The sequence below is a fragment of the Oryza sativa genome, chromosome 6, assembly GCF_034140825.1.
Source record: "Oryza sativa Japonica Group chromosome 6, ASM3414082v1".
In the NCBI taxonomy this organism is placed as follows: Eukaryota; Viridiplantae; Streptophyta; class Magnoliopsida; order Poales; family Poaceae; genus Oryza; species Oryza sativa.
Window position 1 is genome coordinate 27,196,620 of NC_089040.1, and position 21,319 is coordinate 27,217,938.

The following is a 21,319-nucleotide window of genomic DNA, read 5'->3' on the forward strand; positions in this document are numbered from 1 at the left end:
TATCCATTTTCTCGTCAATGCCACGGCATGTTTGAGTTAGCAAAAACTGAACACGATAAAAATAGAGCAATTTGTACAAATGCGACAAATAGAGGTGTCGAAATGAAAATTTCCCTTCTAGCGAAGAGAAGGAGAAGCACGCACGCAGCACGTGAACTTCCAGCTCTAAACCCTTCCCCCTCTCTTGTTCCAAGCCCCTCCTCCCCTTACCCCCCCGCCGCCGCCGCCGCCGCCGCCTCATCACCCGAAACCCTAGCCCCATTCGCCGCGGTCGCCGCCTCACCCGAAACCCTAGCCCCATTCGCCGCCGGGGTCGCGGCCTCAGGAGCGGAGGCCATGGAGGACGTCTGCGAGGGGAAGGACTTCTCCTTCCCCGCGGAGGAGGAGCGCGTGCTCAAGCTGTGGTCGGAGCTCGACGCCTTCCACGAGCAGCTCCGCCGCACGAAGGGCGGCGAGGAGTTCATCTTCTACGACGGGCCCCCGTTCGCCACCGGCCTCCCGCACTATGGCCACATCCTCGCGGGCACAATCAAGGACGTGGTCACCCGCCACCAGTCGATGCGCGGCCGCCACGTCTCCCGCCGCTTCGGGTGGGACTGCCATGGCCTCCCCGTCGAGTTCGAGATCGACAAGCAGCTCGGCATCACCAACCGGCAGCAGGTGTTCGACCTCGGTATCGGCAAGTACAACGAGACCTGCCGCGGCATCGTCACCAAGTATGTCGCCGAATGGGAGGCCGTCGTCACGCGCACGGGGAGGTGGATCGACTTCAAAGACGACTACAAAACCATGGACATAAATTTCATGGAGTCCGTTTGGTGGGTTTTCTCGCAGCTCTGGGAGAAAGACCTCGTCTACAAGGGTTTCAAGGTTAAATTTCTGATCTCACGCCTGATTAGGTTTTGAGTCTCGGGGTTTGCTTTGCATATTTATTATGATTTAGTTGCTACAAAGTGGACAAGCTGAGGCGGTAGGGAACCTGAAATTTTATGGTATTCAGAAGTATGCAATGGTTAACTGTATTTTTTATTAGAATTTGGAATTTATATGTGTGGAGAATGGAATTGTTCTGGTATGTCTCAATGAGAAGAATGAATAGCAGAGTTTAGGTTACATGGAAGTGGCTTTTCATTTTGTAGATAATGCTATTGTGATTACATGAAATAATTGATTGGTTTTTATCTGTTGTTTCTGTTAATGGATTTATTTTTATGAGGAATTTCTTGAAAGTTAAAGTGTCCTGGGCTCTTGTTCTTGTCCCAGGTGATGCCTTACAGTACAGGATGCAAGACTGCACTATCAAACTTTGAGGCCGCACTTGACTATAGGGTTGGTTATTGACTTTGTTCATGTCGTAGCTCATAAATTTTCTATGCAATTTGTAGTAACTTCTTTTTATGATGCCATAGACTGTCCCAGATCCAGCAATCATGGTGTCTTTCCCTATTATCGGTGATGCGGACAATGCAGCACTTGTTGCATGGACTACAACTCCCTGGACACTTCCAAGCAACTTAGCCTTGTGTGTCAATGCCAATCTTGTGTATGTCAAGGTTAGTACTTCTCCTTTATTTCCTTGGGCTATTTTTCCATTCTTTAACTTTAGACTATAGCTGTCAAGTTTACCCACTGTTAACATCATACATACAAAACTTGATTTTACAAGGAACAGAACTTTCACTGATGATATATTAAGCAAAAAAACCAGTGAAATACTCTTGAGGAATCTTCTCGCTAGTAAATCCAAAATGTGCAGAAGTTTTGAACTCTGGATGTTATGTAAACTAATGCATACATAATGCTATACACAATAGATCATTGGTTTCTGTGTTATATTGCATTAAGTGGCTGTCTTGTTTATCCTATAATCATTTTGCTGCACATACATGATGCTTGTCCTTATTTTAGTGGATATCTCCTGGGATCTTATAGTAGTTTCCCAGTTCCCGCAAATAATTTAATTGCTGCATCCGGTTAATCCATATTTATCAGTATAGAGAACCATGTACCAGTCAATCTAGCAGCTGCAACTGCCCTGTTCTTACTGTTTGCGAAAAAACATTTTAGACCCTTTTTGTTTAACTTAATGATGCATTCTTGCATTACTTATTTCTTTTTTTGTGATAAATCGATCAAATTGATTGTAGAAGAAAGACATTATCGACTATTGTTTCCTATTCTGCTCCATGTCTAGACCACCCCATTCATTTAGTCAGAAAAAAACTATACAACTGTCACCCTTCTCTGCTTGTAAGTTGATGTTTTCTTCTGTTGAGGATGTGTACTGTGTTGCGAACAGGTTAAGGACAAGTCAACTGGAGCAGTGTATGTTGTTGCTGAATCTAGGCTTGGGCAATTGCCAGCCAAGGCTAAATCATCTGGAAAGAAGCAAGCACCTTCTAAGGGAGGCACTGCTGAAGTTGTTCAGGGTGGATTGGATACTGAAGCATATGAATTATTGGCAAAGTTTCCAGGATCATCCTTAGTAGGCCTAAAGTGAGTGCTCTGTCTTCCTAATCATATAATACTTTCATAGTTTATTATTAGTTTCCCATGACATTATGAAAGTTAAATGCATGTTAACACTATCTGTGCTAGGAAGCATTTCACTGAACTAGTGAACAGTTTCTGAAAGTAGATATCGGAGTTATGTGTGTGAGATGATGCTTTTCCTTAAGTTGTTAACCATGTTTGGTTTTGTTGGACTTGCTTTTTTCTGGGCAGGGCTGAATAATCCACATCACTTGTTATTTGAATTTTTCATGCAACGTTTATATATCTCTATGCTTTTGGAGAGATCATTTTGGTTGCTACTCAAACAATGTGTACCACTTGTGTAGTTTAGTTTTATAATTGGTGAACTTTGTTTTGTGCGGTAATATCAGTAATGCTTAGTTGGTATACACTAGAGGATTGGATCCAAAATCTGCAATTTTCCTTCTTTTTTTTTTTGGCTTTTGTCTGTTGTTATATTAATAAAATCTTAACCACGGGCCCTCCCCTGCTGTTTTTCAGTTTTAAAAAAAAGCTTAGTTGATTACTCCTGATACTTGTTTTCTAGATGTTAATAGAACAATACGGAACATGCCATACTGCCATAGCCAAATTTGGAGTATATATCTGGGGCGCTTCCTGTTTTTAACTGTTACTTTTCCTACTTGCAGATACAAACCTCTGTTCGATTTTTTCTTGGAGCTCCAAGAGACTGCCTTTAGGGTGATAGCGGATAACTACGTAACTGATGATAGTGGAACTGGTGTTGTCCATTGTGCTCCTGCTTTTGGTGAAGATGACCACCGTGTTTGTCTTGCTGCTGGTATCATTGAGGTTGGAAAAATTCTCCTTTACTGTTTGGGTATTTAAACTAACTATCATGCTGCCAAGACCTTGGAGGTTGAGACAGTTGACCTATCAATCTACTAAATATGCATATTCTCCATATTTCCATTACTTTGTGTTGTAGTCTAGAATATGTACTTTTATATATTTTCTGTGTCAAGCTTTATTAAATTATCTAAGGGCTTTTTTGGCAACAATTGGGAAAGGGAGTGTGAGTTTAGAGGAGGGAGTTTATGGTGGGTTAGTCATGCGGATTTGTTTTTATTTACTCCAGTTTTTTTCCTGATGTCTGTTTCATATCCAGGCCAGTGGGCTTGTTGTCGCCGTTGATGATGATGGCTGCTTCATTGAAAAGATATCTGAGTTCAGTGGGCGATATGTCAAAGAGGCTGACAGGGATATCATCAACTCTGTTAAGGTAAGCTGTTGTTTCAGTATTCCTTGGACCATTTACTGTATGTAACACATTTACATTTTAGTTGCCTACTTGTTTATGTGGACTATTATCTATAGATTTTGGATTTGATTAATAAATTAGTGCCGTAGGACATTGCATTATATAGATTCTCATGCTAGTATGTACCGGAATAATGTCAGGACCTGTATGTGCATTTTATGCATTATCATGTTAATTGTCTGGATGACCTTGAAGTGGGTGCACACAAAAGGAAATCAGATGTATAGCATAAAGTTTCTCAATGTATGTCTGCACTCTGTGGATTGCACCTTCGTAAATCATAACTCATAAGCAGTTTTGGTTGATATTATAGCAGCATATTTATTGCATATGTTGGATAGTTTTATATCCCTGAGGATGTCATTCTGAAGATTATAAACTTTGTGAACAGGATAAAGGAAGACTTGTCAGTAAAGGGAGCATTGAACACTCTTATCCATTTTGCTGGCGCTCGGGCACTCCTCTTATTTACCGGGCTGTCCCAAGCTGGTAAGCATCTACTGCTGCTACCATGCAAATTTGTTAGTCGGTGTCTTCTTTACCCTTTGAGTTATATATAATTCTCTATCCATCTGGTTGTTTAGCACAAATGGTAATGCAGTCCATCTTATACTTGTAACACATGTACATGATGTACCCTCCGCCCCAACATATAACAACTTCTAACATTCAAAATTTGTCCCAAAATATAACAACTTTTGCACCTACATTATCTTTTTAAATCAATCACAACCTTCCACCTTTTAATTTCTCCACCTACTTCCTTTTTTTCAACCAATCACAACCTTCTCTCCATTTAATTTCACCTGCTTTCTTAATACCCGTGTACAACCCCAAAACTCATATTTTGGGACGGAGATAGTAGAAGTTACTTCAATTTAACTTCATCATGTTTTAATTCCATCTAGATGAACGAATGTGGCTTTCTTTTGAATCTTTGTGGTTCCTATTTGTTGGTTTTGTTCATCTGTCTTTTATGGTCATTGTTGTTTTCCTGTTCCATTACCTGTTTTTATTTGAGAAATGTATGCCTGAAAGAGCTTTTCTGTAGGTTTGTGAAGGTTGAAAAGATTAGGGACCAGTTGCTGGAATGTAACAAGCAGACCTATTGGGTTCCAGATTATGTTAAGGTACTCTATCTTTTCTTGTTTGTCACACAAAGTAATTAGCTAATGCTCTATTACAAAATTGGATAAGGTTTGCACTGGTTTTTGTTGCATATCACCTAGATTTGCCATCAATGACATTGATAGCTTATTTTCTATGATAGTTCTGTTTCATGTCTTACCATTTATTGTTTGCAATATTTGCATCGAATGTCTATAATTGAACTGGTAATATGAAACTTGCAGAGTTTACGTTAGCAGCTGTTGCGAGCGTTGAGTTTACGTTATCAGCTGGTATATTTAACTTGATATATTTGTTAACAACAAATGTATGCAGGAAAAGCGGTTCCATAATTGGCTAGAAGGTGCTAGGGATTGGGCTGTTAGCAGAAGTAGATTCTGGGGGACTCCACTACCGCTGTGGATCAGCCAAGATGGTGAAGAAATTGTTGTTATGGATTCCATTGAGAAACTTGAACGGTTATCTGGTGTCAAGGTTGATATCTCTACTATGCTATGATCCACTCTTGCAAATATTTTTTTTAGAAAACAGTAATTATATTCTCATATGGTTCTCTTTTGCTTGGTCAACATTGCTTTTGGTCCCTTCAATAATCAATTGCTATTTCTGCATGTCCTGAACAAATTATTTTCTGAAATTATATGACCAGGTTAATGATCTTCACCGACACTATGTTGATGGTATCACGATTCCCTCTAGCAGAGGTCCGGAGTATGGGGTGCTCAAACGAGTTGAGGATGTAAGTCATTGCTTTGTATTTTATACCTACAACTAGGATTCCTACTATTGCAGTAAATATCGTTTCTAGTGACCTCTAAATATGGATGCAATTTGGCAGTTATGTTTTAGTACTATTCTTGATTTTTCTTATGAAATAGGATTAAACCATATTGGTCGAAGTCCTTGAAATATTTTTTAGGGCTTGTGGCAGTGCACACATTTGTCTAATTGTTGCCCATTTGAGATAATAGACCTGATGGCATGTGAGTGCTACTCCTGCGTCACTGTTAGTGATCTCTAATATGAGTGAAATTTGAAATATATCACAGTTTTTGTCACCAATATTCTTTAGTTATGTTTGTACCAGTTAATTCCTTGAATTACCTTTTCTTTTTAGGATCAGTGAAACTGTTTTGGTGAGAAATCCTTGTGTCTGATTGCACCAATTTGTCTTATTATTGGCTAATAAATTGATGTAGCATTAAATAGTACCTTGTTTTTGCTTAGGTTGTTTCTACTCTGTAGGACTCAAGTTCATTTAGAAGTCTTTGAGTTTATGTACAAATAGTCCCTCCATTTCAATTTACTTGTCGCTCTAGCAAATCTCACACTAAACTAGAAGCTGTAGCATATTACATTGCTACCATCGTTAATTCTTACATCCTAATCATCTTTCCCAAAGCAAGCATTAAAATTCCTTGTGAGGAGTGCTAGTACTAGTATGACTGCATTGATGAAAGGTAGGAAGGGAAAGACGTATCTAAAAATGCTTTGGAATGTGAGAACGACAAGTATTTTGACAAAAAAAAAAAGAATGCTATAATGACCAAGTAAATGGAAACAAAGGGAGTAGCTAACTGCTGAATGCCATAAGGTCACTCGCTATTTCTGCTTGTTTAGTTGCATTGTTATACATGTGATGTATGTGAACGTTTTTGCCTCTGAAGTCTGAACTGCTATAGATATGAATGCTTGTGTATATCAGTTCTTTTAAATGTTTCTTACTTAACACTGCTGTGATGTCTTCAGGTTTTTGACTGCTGGTTTGAGAGTGGTTCCATGCCATATGCCTACATTCATTATCCATTTGAGAACCGTGAATTGTTTGAGAAGAACTTTCCTGGCAACTTTGTGGCAGAGGGATTGGATCAAACACGCGGATGGTTTGTTTCACTTCATGAAATTTCACAGCTGTTTTATACTTGTGTCTGTTACTAATAATTTTAGGGTGCATTTTCTTCTTTTGCAGTTCATTTATGACCTTGGATGATATTTCATGATTATGTACCATGTATTCTTGTAACATACCTATACAGATCATGAATGATGAAAGTGGAACAATTAGTTACACTTACCTTGAATTCATTTTTGCTTGTTCAGAAGGCATGTGATGTTATTCATGAATTATTATGGTTGACCATGGATTGTCTGTAGTAGTTTTGATAGCAGTTTTTTCTTTCTTCAATAATATTTTACACTTTTTGGGAGAAAAAACAGTATCCTATGCTATTTTATGTTTTATCTGGGTTAACTGGTAGCAATGATCTGGTGTTGATTAAAAGAATTCTGTAATGCTTGTGCTTTTATCACGTTTACTTTATGAGATTTTGGTGGGCAAAAACTAAATTCAGTTCCTGCTAATGATATTAGTGGAATCCTTGTGTATTGTGTTCTAAAATGTGTATGATGCTTTGTTATATGCATATTCATTAATTATATCTATCATATTTATGGTTTGATGTCATCCTGCAGGTTCTATACTTTGATGGTGTTATCAACAGCTTTATTTGGGAAACCTGCATTTAAAAATCTGATATGCAATGGTCTTGTATTAGCTGAGGATGGTAAGAAAATGAGCAAGAGTAAAAAGAATTACCCTTCACCTGTAGAAGTCATCGATGAATACGGAGCGGTATGTGGCATATTTTTAAAGATATGAATGCTTTATTGTATATTCTGTATCATTTTCTGTCTGAAGACACATGCAATGACTTGAGGCTTGCAATTGCATGGTATGTCTGAGTTAGAATTTGCAATTTAATTTATTGTTTTCTTTTATTTCCAGGATGCTTTGAGACTGTATTTGATAAATTCTCCAGTTGTACGAGCGGAGTCTCTACGGTTCAAAAGGAGTGGTGTTTTTGGTGTTGTAAGTGTCCTTTCTCAGTATATTGGATACTATCTGTCTTTCTGAGGAAAATAACATTGCTTCAAATTTGTGTTGTTTAAAATTGAACAGGTGAAAGATGTCTTCCTGCCGTGGTATAATGCGTATAGATTTCTTGTACAAAATGCCAAGAGACTTGAAATTGAGGGATTCTCAGCATTTTCTCCAATAGATCAAGCCTCACTTCTGAAGTCATCAAATGTTCTAGATCACTGGATAAACTCTGCAACTGAAAGTCTAGTCAGTTTTGTTCACCAGGAGATGGACGCATATCGGCTTTACACGGTTGAATGTTTAACAGATCTCTTAGAATATTTGTTTGCTAGATGTATCAATTTTTATTTTCATGTTATGGTTACTTGATGTAAAGTTTTATCTTATTTACCTCTGCAGGTTGTGCCATATTTGGTTAAATACATCGACAATCTTACTAATATATATGTGCGTTTCAACCGTAAACGGTTAAAAGGACGTACTGGGGAAGAAGACTGCAGAGTATCTCTTTCGACGCTCTACCATGTAAGTATATATTGTGCAGTGCACTGTTTCTACTTAAGTTTGTTTTATGGATTGATGAGAATAAAAATATCAATGCTGTATGTATCTCAATATCTCATGTTCACATTTTCATGTCTTCCTGCCTCTGAGAACTCCAAAAGGAGTCTTCATCATCTTTTATGTACCTCCCCTTTATTTCTGGACGTATAATGCTTATCCAGTTGGCAGATAATCTTGTTGCTATTAAACTTCTCTTTTTTTTTTCTTAATTTTGATAAGTGAAATAGCTTCAGGCTGAGTTGGACGCTACCCTTTCCCAACTTCTACTCCCTTTTTTTTCACGTGCACAATTCCCGAACTGTTAAACGGTGCGTTTTTTTCAAATATTTTTTATAGGGAAGTTGCTTTAAAAAAATCATATAAGTCTATTTTCAAGTTTTTTAGCTAATACCTAATTAATCATGCGCTAATGCGTCGCCTTGGTATCCACGCGGGGCGGAGAAGTTCCCAACTCCTCCTGAAATGATCTTTTCTTGCTCCTTAGCATCTATTACGTAATATTTTGGGGGTACTCTATGCATTAAAAAAATCCTAATTAGATTGTATGTTTTGCTGGTACTTTGTAGTATTTCACAAAGACATTTTGTTAATCATGAATGCAGGCACTTGTAACAACTTGTGTGGCGATGGCTCCATTTACACCCTTCTTTACTGAAACTCTCTATCAAAACCTACGAAAGGTGTCAACTAAACCAGAGGATAGTATTCATTTCTGCAGTTTCCCTTCCACAACTGGGGAGGTAATTCTTATCTAAACCTGTACTATGCTTTATTCCACCCGTATTACTTGTGACTTCATGTTGATTTTTTTTGCTTCATGATCAGAGAGATGAGCGTGTTGAGCAAAGTGTAAACAGAATGATGACCATCATTGATCTTGCCCGCAATATTCGTGAACGGCATAACAAAGCCTTGAAAACACCACTGAAGTATGTTCATAGTCTCATGATTTGTTTCCTAATGATTTAATCTAGAGATATTTCGTTTAGGAAATTGAAAATTTCACGTTGTATAATATATTGACATGTGATACACATTTTGTTGTAATGAAATGATAATCGATGGCCATGAAATTTTAGGAATCTTTTTGGTTGTCATAACATCGAAGTGTTTTAGGTGTTTAGTTCGGTTTTACATTCTTTCTTCATCTTTTTGTGTATATGGGCGTAAAAGTACGTATGCTATTTTCAATAATTATGTTTTTAAGATGGTTGAAGTTGAAAACCAGATGGTCTTTATATTTTTATATGTGTTGTTTCTGGTATTCCTTTTGCTTCATGATATAAAAGCTTGTTCTGTATATTATCTTCAATTTTGCCATATGGCTTAACCAATCTGAGTTTCAGGGAGATGGTGATTGTTCATCCTGACAATGAATTTCTTGAAGACATAACGGGAAAGCTAAAAGAGGTTTGTTTATAAGTACTTGTCAGCAGTGCCTATAAGTCATCTGTTATGGAATTATATGACTGCATTTGCAATTAGTTGTAACCAAAGTCTCCTGTACACTTTTATGTTCCATATTCATTGCTTTCTCACTGTTGGCATGTCCCTTCCTGAGATCAATATTTGCCAAGGAATCTGCTTGCCCATATTTCTAGGAGTTGATAATCTTGATTATTGAGCAATGAGAATACGAGATTGATCAATTCATCTTCAATATTTGCCACTTAGTGTTTATTTTATAAATGGACATGTTTCTTCAGTGTTGAGTCTTGACATACTTTACTTTCCAATATACAGTATGTCATGGAAGAAATGAATGTTAAGACTGTCACTCCATGTAATGATCCCATGTTGTATGCTTCTCTCCGGGCAGAACCCAATTTTAGGTATGTGTACCTAATAGCGTGAGAAACTTTGCATTTTTTTTTATCTACTGCTCAGCACTTGTGTTATTTTCTTAGTGTGCTAGGAAAAAGACTGGGAAAGGACATGGGCAAAGTGTCAAATGAAGTGAAGAAAATGACACAGGAACAGATCTTAGCCTTTGAACAAAGTGGAGAAATTTCATTCTTTGGTCATTGCTTGAAGTTAGACGATATTAAGGTAACATTCCATGCTTCTGATGGATGTTAATTTAAAGGTTTAAATGATTGCTTGCATGTCAGTTTTGAAGATTAATATTTGGTAATTGTGCTAGTATATGTTCTCAGAATGATATGTTAGTAAGATTATATTGATTTGCTTTTTACATATATTGTAAAATACAAACACATCATTTCCAAGTTCTGCTTTGGCATTTCCAGATCATATCTGTCTAGCAAATGGTTTGCAAGCACACCTATTCTAAAAATTAGATTTGACATTTGTTTTATTTTGGGGGCATTATTTCTGATCATCATGATGAATGACATGATGCTACACTTTAGTTTGCACAGGTTTGCATTTAGTGGACTTATTTTTCCAACCTGCTGCATCTTTAATTCTCTGAAACATTTTACCCTCTAGGTGATCCGGCAATTTAAACGTCCTGCAAATGTGGCAGAGAATGAAATTGATGCTGCGGGAGATGGTATGTCAAATATGTTTCCATATGAGTAGTTTGTATGCTATCTGTCTATTTTGTCATATTATCATTACTTTTTTTTTCATGTAGGTGATGTGTTAGTCGTTTTGGATCTTCGAGCTGATCAATCATTGTTTGAAGCTGGAGTTGCTCGAGAGGTAATTAACTATATGATTTGTGTACTCCTGGGTATGACACCCTGGAGTACTGAGAATTATGTGTTAGTAGTATTTTTGCACTGGTTGATGCCTGAATTTGGTAATCTTTACCTGACCTATGTCATGTCTGACTTCATGTTGCTATGAACTTCCAGCGGCTGTTTGATTGCATACGTTTTCTCTGTTGTCAGTCATAAGTTTGATGTTCATGATCTGGGCTAATAATTCTTGAGCATTTCTGTCCAGGTTGTGAACAGAATCCAGAAGTTACGAAAGACAGCGCAACTTGAGCCGACAGACTTAGTTGATGTATATTACAAACCTATGGACGATGGCAAGAATACTCTAGTAGAGATTGTGCAGTCACAGGTCAGCTAAATTGGCATAAGTAATTGGTTCTTGTTTCATAAATCAGAACATCCTTAATGAAAGCTACTGTAATTCTGTTCAGGATCAGTATATAAGGGATGCTCTTGGCAATCCACTAATTCCAAAGATGGCGGCGCCACCAGATGCAGTGAGTTTGGATATTCTCCCTGTTTCAGTTTACTGTTAACTGACTTTTATCTCTATCAATTGGAGGATTTGATTTTTCTTACATGAACACCAAGTTATATGCACTATCATCACCACCAATTGGTGTTGACACGAGTTGAAATGGATATAAAACATTTAATCTCATTGTCATTTGTCTGGTTTGGCAGGTAATGATCTGTGAGGAGTCTCACAATGTACAAGACATGTCGTTTGTCATTTACATTGCAAGGGTTTCTCCAGTGGTCACAGATGATCTCCTTGTCCATGCCGCTGGTAAATACAACCTTATCTGATAGGGTGTACTTGTCTATTTTCGTTGTTAATGTCTTGGCATTCTCTTTGTTATATTCTGCATGGTAACATAAGTGTCTACTTTGATGGAACAGGCAACCGTGAGCATTTTGATGCATTAAAAGTATATTTACTGTCAAGGTCTATTTCCAGATTGAAGAATGAATTCCAGGCTGGGAATGGCAAGGTAAATCTACAACTTCTACTGAACTTTTTTCAGAATACTTGTTCTTCATGCCTTAAATTGCCTTTGTTCTTACAGATTACGGTGGATTTCATTGAAGGCTTCCCACCAATTGATCTCCAGCTGGGAAAACATGTTTTTCTTAGTACAGGAGATTTCTACCTGGCTACTCGTTCTTGATTTTTCTTTCAAGCATCCCAATTTTGAGTGATTTATCTTTTTTTTTACTGCAATCATTTTACCCCGGGCCCTATTCTATTTGTGCCCACAAAGCAATGTATGTGGTTTCATCTGCCATGAAAGAATGAAAGGGGTACTATCATATTGAATGGTCTAATCGAAAACTCGTGTATGCTGTACTGAATACTGATACACCCGTGTTCATGTGGCTACACACCGATTATTTAATTGTGCCAATAGCGGTTAAAGCATTCAGTTAATTGTCTTTACTACACCAATATGAGTTGACGTGTGTGAAGTGGGAATATTTTGGAGAAATTCATCGAACTTGTCCAAACTATTTCACCTCCGTTTTATGTCATTCTTTGAAGGGAATCCTGTGCCGTCTATGCCTGTCTGTTGTTACCAAGCTGGATATATCCTCGTACCCTCGTGGGGCCCTTCTCTCTGTCAAGCATTGACGTGACTGGCCGTTCTGTTGGACAGCATCATAATTCATAACCGTCATTTTCAGTAGCTTTGCCAGTGATACTGGCCTGCCATTTGAACATGCGCTGGCTAGAGAGCCTGACCAAGTAGGCAATGGTCAGTGGTCACCCAACGATTGTACCCCCAACTGCTGCTATATTTCGAGCTATACTATTTTCTTCCAACAGATTGGTGTCATCCAAGTCCATGCCATGGCATTTTCCCTTTTTAGTCTAAAATAATAGCGCCTTTACATCGACGGACATCATTATATAGGAGTACTAACGATGTCTGCTGTGCAATGTTAACTGGTTAAGAGGGGACAAGCTTATGCCTTTGTCGGTCATCCTGAAGTTCTATTTAAGCTCATGAGGAACACAAATCATGCGAATGTTTGTTAGACAAGTCCTTGTAATTCAGCGGTTACTTTTCGCATAATCTTGCGATGAACAAACGTTAACAGCCATGAATATGTAACGTAATAAATCATGCATGTAGCACATTGCAGGCTTGCAGCCAATTGCCGGGAACGAGAGAGAATTCATCAGTTGTTAACTTTACTTGATCGACAGAGATCCTGCCTTGTGCTAAAAAAAATTGAAAAAATAATTCATAGTTATGCAGTGGGTATTCGATCAATCGCGTACACTAAATTCCTTTGACCTTCAATTAATCTCACTCAAAACATTTGCGCTCGATATTATTATCGTCTAAACTCATGGCAAATAGACACGTACACATTACCATCCTAATTAAGCTCTCGCACCACAAAGAGAGATGTAAAAATTCTCTCACAAAAAGCTACACACAAACTCGCGAATTAATCAAATTGCCTCAACTCAATCACGTCGGCTTCAGGTCCTGGAACATGGAGTCCCACTTGATCTCGACGTCGGTGCCGCCGCCGCCGCCGCCGTCGGAGCACCGTTCCTCCTCGGCATCCTCGTCGCCGCCCTCGGCTCCGTCGCCGCACCGCGCTTCCTCCTCGTGGTCGTAGTCGTCGTCCTCCTCCTCGTAGCAGTCGTGGAACATCAGGCTCGCCTTCTGCGACCCCGAGAACCGGCCGGCGGCGAAGCCGACGCCGCCCCTCGCGGCGGTGGCGCCGCCGTCGGTGATCATGAGCACCATCTTCTTGACGCTCCTCCTCCTCCTCGTCGCCGCCGCCTGCACTGCCCCCACGCGGACGGCGTCGTCGCCGCTGCATATCCTCGGCACCACGGTCACCGACGACCCCCTCCCTCCACCGACACCCCGCGGTCGCGCCAGCCGCCGCGCGCACCGCGCGATGCACCTCCCGGCCTTGCGCGCGATCAGCTGCGCGTACGACGACGACGAGGAGTCGCCACCGCCTGCGTCGGCGGCGGAGGAGGAGTCCTTCTTGGCGAGCTTGAGGATCTCGAGGCGGTGCTTGGCGACGGCGATGCCCATGCTCTTGAGGAGGTCGTGGTCGAAGTGCGCGGCGTCGCCGCGCTCCAGCTCGTTCTGGTTGAAGAGGCGGCCGTACTCGTACGCCAGCGCCGGCGCCAACCCGGTCTTCGCCAGCCACGCGTACCAATCCATCTCCACCTCTCTCTTCTTGCACCTTAGCTCACTTGCAGTTTCACTTGCTCACTACTACCAAATTATACTACTACTACTACTGCTCATCGTGTGTGCAGCTCAGCTGCATATATAGCGAAGGAGGAAGAAGCATGCAGCTGCAGCTGCACGGCTCGGCTCACATGCTATACTACTATTACTAGTTTATTACTGCACATCGTTGCAATGGCAGCTACTAAATAAATTGGGCTCGTATTTATATCTTTAAGGCAAATCTTGACTTTTTTTTTATACTATTTGGAGTTTCATGGGGCTTGGCCGGTTTCTTGACAAGACTACAAGATCCAACACAACCGTTTGGGTCTTTGGACCGGTTTCGGGGAGCCTCTGTTAGGTGCAGGCCTGCGGCTTCTTACATAATCAGAAACTTCACCAAACAATCTAACTTTTCACGCAGATTTTGACAAAAAGAACTACTTACTCCGTTTCACAATGTAAGTTATTCTAGCATTTTTCACATTCATATTGACATTAATGAATCTAAACGTATAAATCTATATAGATTTACTAACATTAATATGAATGTGGGAAATGCTAGAATGACTTACATTGTGAAACGGAGGGAGTAGTTACTAACAAGCAACTTCTCAGAATTTTAGACTATCTTAAATAGGTCATTTAAACTTTGTTACACTGTAACCTTTCTCAAATAGGCCATTTGAACTCTGGTACACTGGACAGCAGCGATCGATCGAGGTGTAGAAGTAGTAGATCTTAAGCCAAAAGGAGACACAAAAACGCCAAAGCTGTCAGCCTGATCCGATGCAAATCGCTCATCACATGCATGCCCCTGCAAAAAGGGGAGTACTATACGATATCTGATGGCTTTCGCTTCTACCGCGTATCAGTGCAGAGATGTTTGTTAGTAGGAGTATTTGTTAATTAAATGAGCACTTGCATTAGTTGCATTGGCCTTTATGGTTCAAGTTCGTGATGGTTTCATTTAAGACCTAAATTAATCTCATCTATTCAGTTGAGATTTTCTTTTCTTTTCTTTTTGGTTGTAATAATGTCACTACTTGAGAGTCGATATGGAGGCAGGATGATGGCCGATGTGTTATGTGGACCACGCATGGCATGGTATGGTCAGGTAGCATACGTAAATGCTGAAAGGACGCGAATAAAGCGGTGACAAAGTGTGGCAGGTTCAGAAGATGGTAGGGACTGCATGTTTGTTACTACTGTTGCTGTTACTACACGTTCACGTCGGATTGGCAGTAATAAAATCACAGAGAGAGGCCATAAATTACATGAAAGGATGTAGTATTATTTGCTGATACTACTACAGTATTATTATACCATCCTAGTACTACTCCCTCCGGGTTGATAATAATTATCGTTTTGGACAATGGCATAGTCTCAAAAAAAAAAAACTTCGGCCATTATTTTCTATTATAATATGTATAAAAATATTAACAAATATATGATCTTATTAAAATACATTTTAAGACTAATCTATACATGTAGTCACCATATTTGAAAGATAAATATTTTAAAAATGATTGATAATCAAATATTCTAAAGTTTGACCTCACCCTTATTCAAAACGACAAGTATTATCAGTCCGGAGGGAGTATATCTCAAGAGACTGTATAGACTCATGGTTTTAGGATTTGTCAAATTCAACTTAATTTTTTTATATTTTGGGATTTATGGAGTAGCATGTATAGGGGGAGAAATTTAAACTGAGCAAGTCTTTGGAATCTCTCCATGTGGACCTTTTTCTTGTCTGTCTTGTAGCTATAGCTCGGCTATGAGCGTTCAAAAAGGTCACAAGATTAGGTCATTAGGCATGGGTAAAAGGGCAATTAAGTGTGCAGTAAACAAAGTTTGTGTGTGGTGGTAAACAGGGAGTGGTTGGAATCTTAGGGTGATCCTAGCTGCGTCAAACAAATGCTACTACCGCTCTACTGCAAGCTTGTTTTTGTATGCGTGATGTCTGAAAAAGATCTTACCTTTCTGAGTTTCATAATTCTGAAAATTGCGTAGTACTTTGTACTATTTTCTCGAGGCTATATATACTCTAAACAGAATAATAAAAGATACTAGTAGAATTCGAGAGTCAAACAGCACCCTAGTGCTACGTACTAGTGTTAGTAAATGTTAACAACACATATAGGTTGCGACTTTTGTATGATCGTATATTAAAGGGTAGTGGAATAGCTCTGGCTTTGCAATGGACTCTTTGGCCGTTGATCGTAGAAACTTATTGCCTGGTGGCTATTCACATGATCAAATCACAGGAAAAGGATAAATCAGACCTGGCTTTTCTTGTCCGAGAGGTGAAAGACTTGTTAGCTGGAAATAGGGAGATTAGAATTGTCAAGGGCCATCGTAACCAAAATCGTGTAAGCCATACCTTAGCAAATAAGGCACGATGTGAGTCTATGTCTAAATTTTGGCCTAAGAATAGTTGTAATTTCATCTCACACATTGATTGTGAGGAGTAATATATTCCCTTTTCCCCGCAAAAAAAAATAGTGGATTCCGTCATTCATGTATTTTTCTTCTTTTAAATCCAATGTAAATAATGTTACAAACTTAATTTTTTTAAAAGAAGATAATATAGAGTATAGTTGTATTTAGCACTCCACTAAAAATCAAGTTTAAATTTGACCTACACATTAAGAAATAAAAAAAATCTGTGTATCTCAACGTGTGAGTTGAGTTTGTACTAAAATGCTACGAACTGATATGTACATTTTGTATGAATGTTATTAAGGCTGTGTTTAGTTCCTGAAAAAAGTTAGAAGTTTGGGGAAAGTTGAAAGTTTAAAAAAAAAAGTTGGAAATTTATGTGTGTAGGAAAGTTTTGGATGTGATGTGATGTGATGAAAAGTTGAAAGTTTTAGGTAGTTGGGGGTGAACTAAAGACGGTCTAATTTTTCCTTAGAATTTTTCATGATAGCAGTACAAGCTCTGAAGGCCCCTCACTTGGCGCATGCAGTCAAGCGATGACGCGTGAGATGAATTAAGCCTACTAGCGTGCCTGTCCTGTCGTCTCCCACCCACACACCTAAGGTCCGTGCCCGTGGCTAGCTTATAGCTGCAGGTACGCGTCGCGCACCGTGAGCCCCCGTGTTTCGAGTGATCGATCAGCGCCAAATCCTGCCACCCATGCGCATCTACCAACAACCCGCGCGCGAGCGAGACTTGCGTGCCGCGAGAGTCGCGCGACGTACGGCTTCGGCGGCGTACGTGTTGTATTGTGCGTAGGCGCGTCAAAATTAAGGCGGGGGCGTCGCGCGCGGTGGCTTCCCAGAGGATCATTGCGCCCGCGCACTTGCTGTCGCGAACGCTGGCCGGCGGCCCGGCCCCGGCCCACACGGCTAGCCCACCGGACGTACTTCCTCCGGTTCCATAATTGTTTACGATTTAAATAAAGTTAAGATACCTTTTTATAATTTCAACTATCAATAACTATCTATCTATCTATATCTATATCTATCTATCTATCTATCTATCTATTATATTATTAAAACAACTTTGAAAGGAGGCACCACGTTCGCTGTAGGGGCTAGAAATTCCTACATTAATCGAAGAAAAAGAAAAAAAAAAGAAAAGGAAAGACCAAGTAGAAATACAATCTAAAAATAGCTGAAATTCAAAATTAAAAATAAGCAATATTTAAATAAGAGTCCATATAAGAACCCAATACGAGATTAATCAAAATTCAAAATAAAAAATAAAATAAAATCCGAAATTAGAAAAAAAAATAGAGTCCAAGTAGAAATACAGTTTAAAAATAGCTGAAATTCGAAATTAAAAATAAGCAATATTAAAAGAAGTTTCCATATAAGAAACCCAATACGAGAGATTAATCAAAATTCGAAATAAAAATAAAATAAAATCTAAAATTAAAAAAAAAAGGATAGTCCAAGTAGGAATACAATTTTAAAATAGCTAAAATTCGGAATTAAAAATATGAAATATTAAAAGAAGAGTCCATATAAGAACACAATACGAGATTAATTAAAATTGGGAATAAAAATAAAAATAAAATCCGAAATTAGCAAAAAAAAAAAAGAGTTCAAATAGGAGTACAATTTAAAATTAGCTGAAATTCGGAATTAAAAAAAATAATATTGAAAGAAGAATCCACATAAGAACCCAATATGTGATTAATTAAAATTCAGAATAAAAAATAAATAATATCCAAAATTAGAAAAATTAAAAGAGAGTTCAAGTAGGAATACAATTTTGAAACAACTGAAATCTGTACTATTAAAAATTGAAGATGTTTTTGCCGGTATAAAAAAACAGAAAAAAAGGAGAAAAAGAACTTCTATGTAAAAAAAAACGTCCGACTCCATAAAAAAAGTCCGACTATCTGTGGAGAAAAAAAGGCAAGAAAAAATAAAAAAAAGAGAAAAAAAAACTTCTACCGTATAAAAAAATAAAAAGGTCCGATTCCTGTACGATTGCCTCGAAAAAGGACTTTTTGTCCGTAATCTTCTCTTCTCTTCTACTTCTACTATTTTTTTAAAAGAAACCTCTACTATTATAAAAAATTTAAGATGTTCTTTTGTCGGTATTTTGGTATGTCATCCGTGTATGAGTCGGTTTATAAATTTGTTCGCTTTTGAAAAAATATATATCCTTTGAGTTGATTTTTAAGTTCGTCCGCTTTTGGAAATATAGGAGTCGTATAAAAAAATTCGCATGCTGACTTTAGACAAACAGACTCCTAACCACAGCTTATGATTTTATAGAAATATATAGATCCAAGCGAATTCTCACAGTGAATTAAGACTAAAATAGTTGTCACCCGTTGCAGCGCACGGGCTTTTCTCTTGAAAATAAAAAATAAAAATATTAAAAGAACACAATACGATATTAATTAAAATTTGAAAAAAAAATTCTAAAATTACAAAATGAAAAATAAGTTTTCAATTTGGAATACAATTTATAAATAGCTAAAGTTTATGATAAAAATAAAGACTATTGAAAGAAAAGACCATCTAAAAGACATGACGAGATAAATTAAGTAACAGGCCTATAATAGAGTAGAGTGGTGGCGGTTGATACAACATATAAAAACTGTTAATAAAACACCAAATAGAATACTAATAACGATTAAAACAAGGGACGGTAGAAAGGCCGTGAAGCAAACGAACAAGGTGATTGCTGGGACTTCTAAAAAGTAAAAAAAAAAACCCCAATGATAATCATATTCGATTTTTAAAATCTCAATGATAATAAAAAGGAGAAGCAGTGGGCGGGGTGTACAGGAGTATAGTTGCAGAGCCGCCAACGGTTGACGGGACTTCTAGGAAATAAAAAATGAATTCCAACGATAGTTATGTTCAATTTTTAAAATCACAATGACAATAAAGAGTAGGCGGCATACGGGCCATAGAGGAGCATAGTGGCATCGTGTGACGAGACTTCTAAAAATTATAAAAAATAAAACCCAACAAGACAATATACTCTAAAAACTACAAGGTTCAATTTTTAAAGGTTCGGAACTTCTAAAAAGTAAAAAAAACAATGATAATCATGTTTGATTTTAAAATCTCAATGATAATAAAGAAGGGAGACAGCGGGCGAGCCGTAGAGAAATACAATGGCAAAGCCGCTGACGGTTTGGCGGGACTTCTAGAAAGTAAAAATGAACCCAAACAATAATTATGTTCGATTTTTAAAATCTCAATGACAATAAAGAGAAGAGATAGTGGACGGACCATAGAGGAGTATAATAGCAACGTTTGACGGGACGCCTAAAAATTATAAAAACGAAACCCAACGTGACAAAAAAAACTCTAAAAACTATAAGATCCAATTTTTAAAGGTTCCAAGAAGAATGAATAGAAATAGTGGTAGATCGAACAAGCAAATAAAGAAGGAGATGTCATAAGGGGTAGCAACTGGTGTGACTTTTAAAAAACTATATAATTAGAAACACGGGAATGATAAGGTTTGGTCTTTCAAACTCTTAAGACAATGAGATAGCTATTTAATAAATTTTAAGTAAAATCATACTAAAAATATATGATTTTGTTTAGGTGCTAGCCGCGCAATTGCGCGGGCCACACAGCTAGTTTAGTTTATTAAAGGCACTAAACCAATATCATATATAGATTTATCATCTTAGGGTAAACTGCATTTTGAATCACCTTTTATTACCTAAGTTTTATTTTGGATTACCCTCTATCCAATCTTTTCACATTAGGCTTGGTTATTTTACCTTTGTTGTGCTTTAGACCACCATTTTTTTTTGAATGGTTATTTTTTTTTTACGGTAGACCACCCTAACACTTTTGTATAGCAACATCAAACCTCTCATTTAATAAAGATGTGAATTGCACGTAAATAGGGAATATTGTTGCCATGAGAGTGTGTTTGATTCTGTTGTTGTGCTCGCGAAGAGAGTTTGCACAGTCCAAAATGAAAAATGGTAAAAAAAATAAAACTAGTTCAAAGTGAGAAGATTAGATAGAGGGTGATCCAAATTAAATGAAACTTAGGTAAACAAAAGTGGCTTAAAGTACAATTCACTCTTTATCTTATGAGTATTATAATAAAAATAAAAACGTATTAATTTATTATATATATATTATAATAGAAAAATATATTTAAACACATATTTCGAAGATCGTGTTACTATTTAAAGCGTCAAGAAGAATTATGGAACCTGGTTACTAGTACAAGTGGCCGGTCTTGTCTCATGAGATGGAGAAATATGGAGTGTTATGGTGTCTGTGGTTGTGGATATGTTATATATACTCCTAACGTACAGCTGCATTTCCGTCAACTATTGAGCGACACATGTATTAATTTATGGTGGAAGGCCCGTCCCTAATTAAGGTCCCTAATCTGGCCTCTAGCATTATCAGATTATCCATGCTCGCTACATCTCCTGGATATGGGTGGGGGTTGGGGTTTTCATTTCTTTCATCCACAAAGGGCCCTAGCTGCTGCTGCTGCATGCCGCCTTTGCCGCTATGATGCATCCTGCCGTCCAGTTTACATGCGTGTTGAGCGTACATTACCACGAATGTTCGTTTCCCTTCCCCCTAAAAAG

At 38.2% G+C, this 21,319-nt stretch overlaps 2 protein-coding genes across 2 annotated transcripts; one reads left to right on the top strand and one right to left on the bottom strand.

The window, feature by feature from the left end:
- Window positions 1-104: 104 nt before the first annotated feature.
- On the top strand, window positions 105-12,488 carry LOC9270869 (isoleucine--tRNA ligase, cytoplasmic). The gene is made up of 27 exons (XM_015788356.3): window positions 105-870; window positions 1,264-1,329; window positions 1,410-1,553; window positions 2,300-2,496; window positions 3,165-3,327; window positions 3,644-3,757; window positions 4,188-4,285; window positions 4,848-4,926; window positions 5,240-5,398; window positions 5,574-5,663; window positions 6,674-6,807; window positions 7,397-7,556; window positions 7,710-7,793; window positions 7,884-8,096; window positions 8,205-8,330; window positions 8,972-9,109; window positions 9,195-9,298; window positions 9,716-9,779; window positions 10,113-10,201; window positions 10,277-10,418; window positions 10,821-10,884; window positions 10,969-11,036; window positions 11,283-11,405; window positions 11,488-11,553; window positions 11,741-11,846; window positions 11,960-12,051; window positions 12,127-12,488. Exons 1-27 carry the CDS (start codon window positions 337-339, stop codon window positions 12,226-12,228), a joined length of 3,519 nt encoding a protein of 1,172 aa, XP_015643842.1. The 5' UTR covers window positions 105-336; the 3' UTR covers window positions 12,229-12,488.
- Window positions 12,489-13,340: 852 nt separating this feature from the next.
- LOC4341653 (uncharacterized) lies at window positions 13,341-14,337 on the bottom strand. Its single transcript, XM_015787236.3, has one exon. It carries the CDS (start codon window positions 14,254-14,256, stop codon window positions 13,540-13,542), a length of 717 nt encoding a protein of 238 aa, XP_015642722.1. The 5' UTR covers window positions 14,257-14,337; the 3' UTR covers window positions 13,341-13,539.
- Between the last annotated feature and the right edge of the window lie 6,982 nt (window positions 14,338-21,319).

Bases quoted from the DNA above. Each gene is read 5' to 3' on its own strand.
- LOC4341653 (XM_015787236.3), bottom strand. From the start codon at position 14,256: ATGGATTGGTACGCGTGGCTGGCGAAGACCGGGTTGGCGCCGGCGCTG.
- LOC9270869 (XM_015788356.3), top strand. From the start codon at position 337: ATGGAGGACGTCTGCGAGGGGAAGGACTTCTCCTTCCCCGCGGAGGAG. The intron at 5,399-5,573 runs GTTGATATCTCT...TTATATGACCAG, and splicing joins AACGGTTATCTGGTGTCAAG to GTTAATGATCTTCACCGACA. The intron at 7,794-7,883 runs GTAAGTGTCCTT...AAAATTGAACAG, and splicing joins GGAGTGGTGTTTTTGGTGTT to GTGAAAGATGTCTTCCTGCC.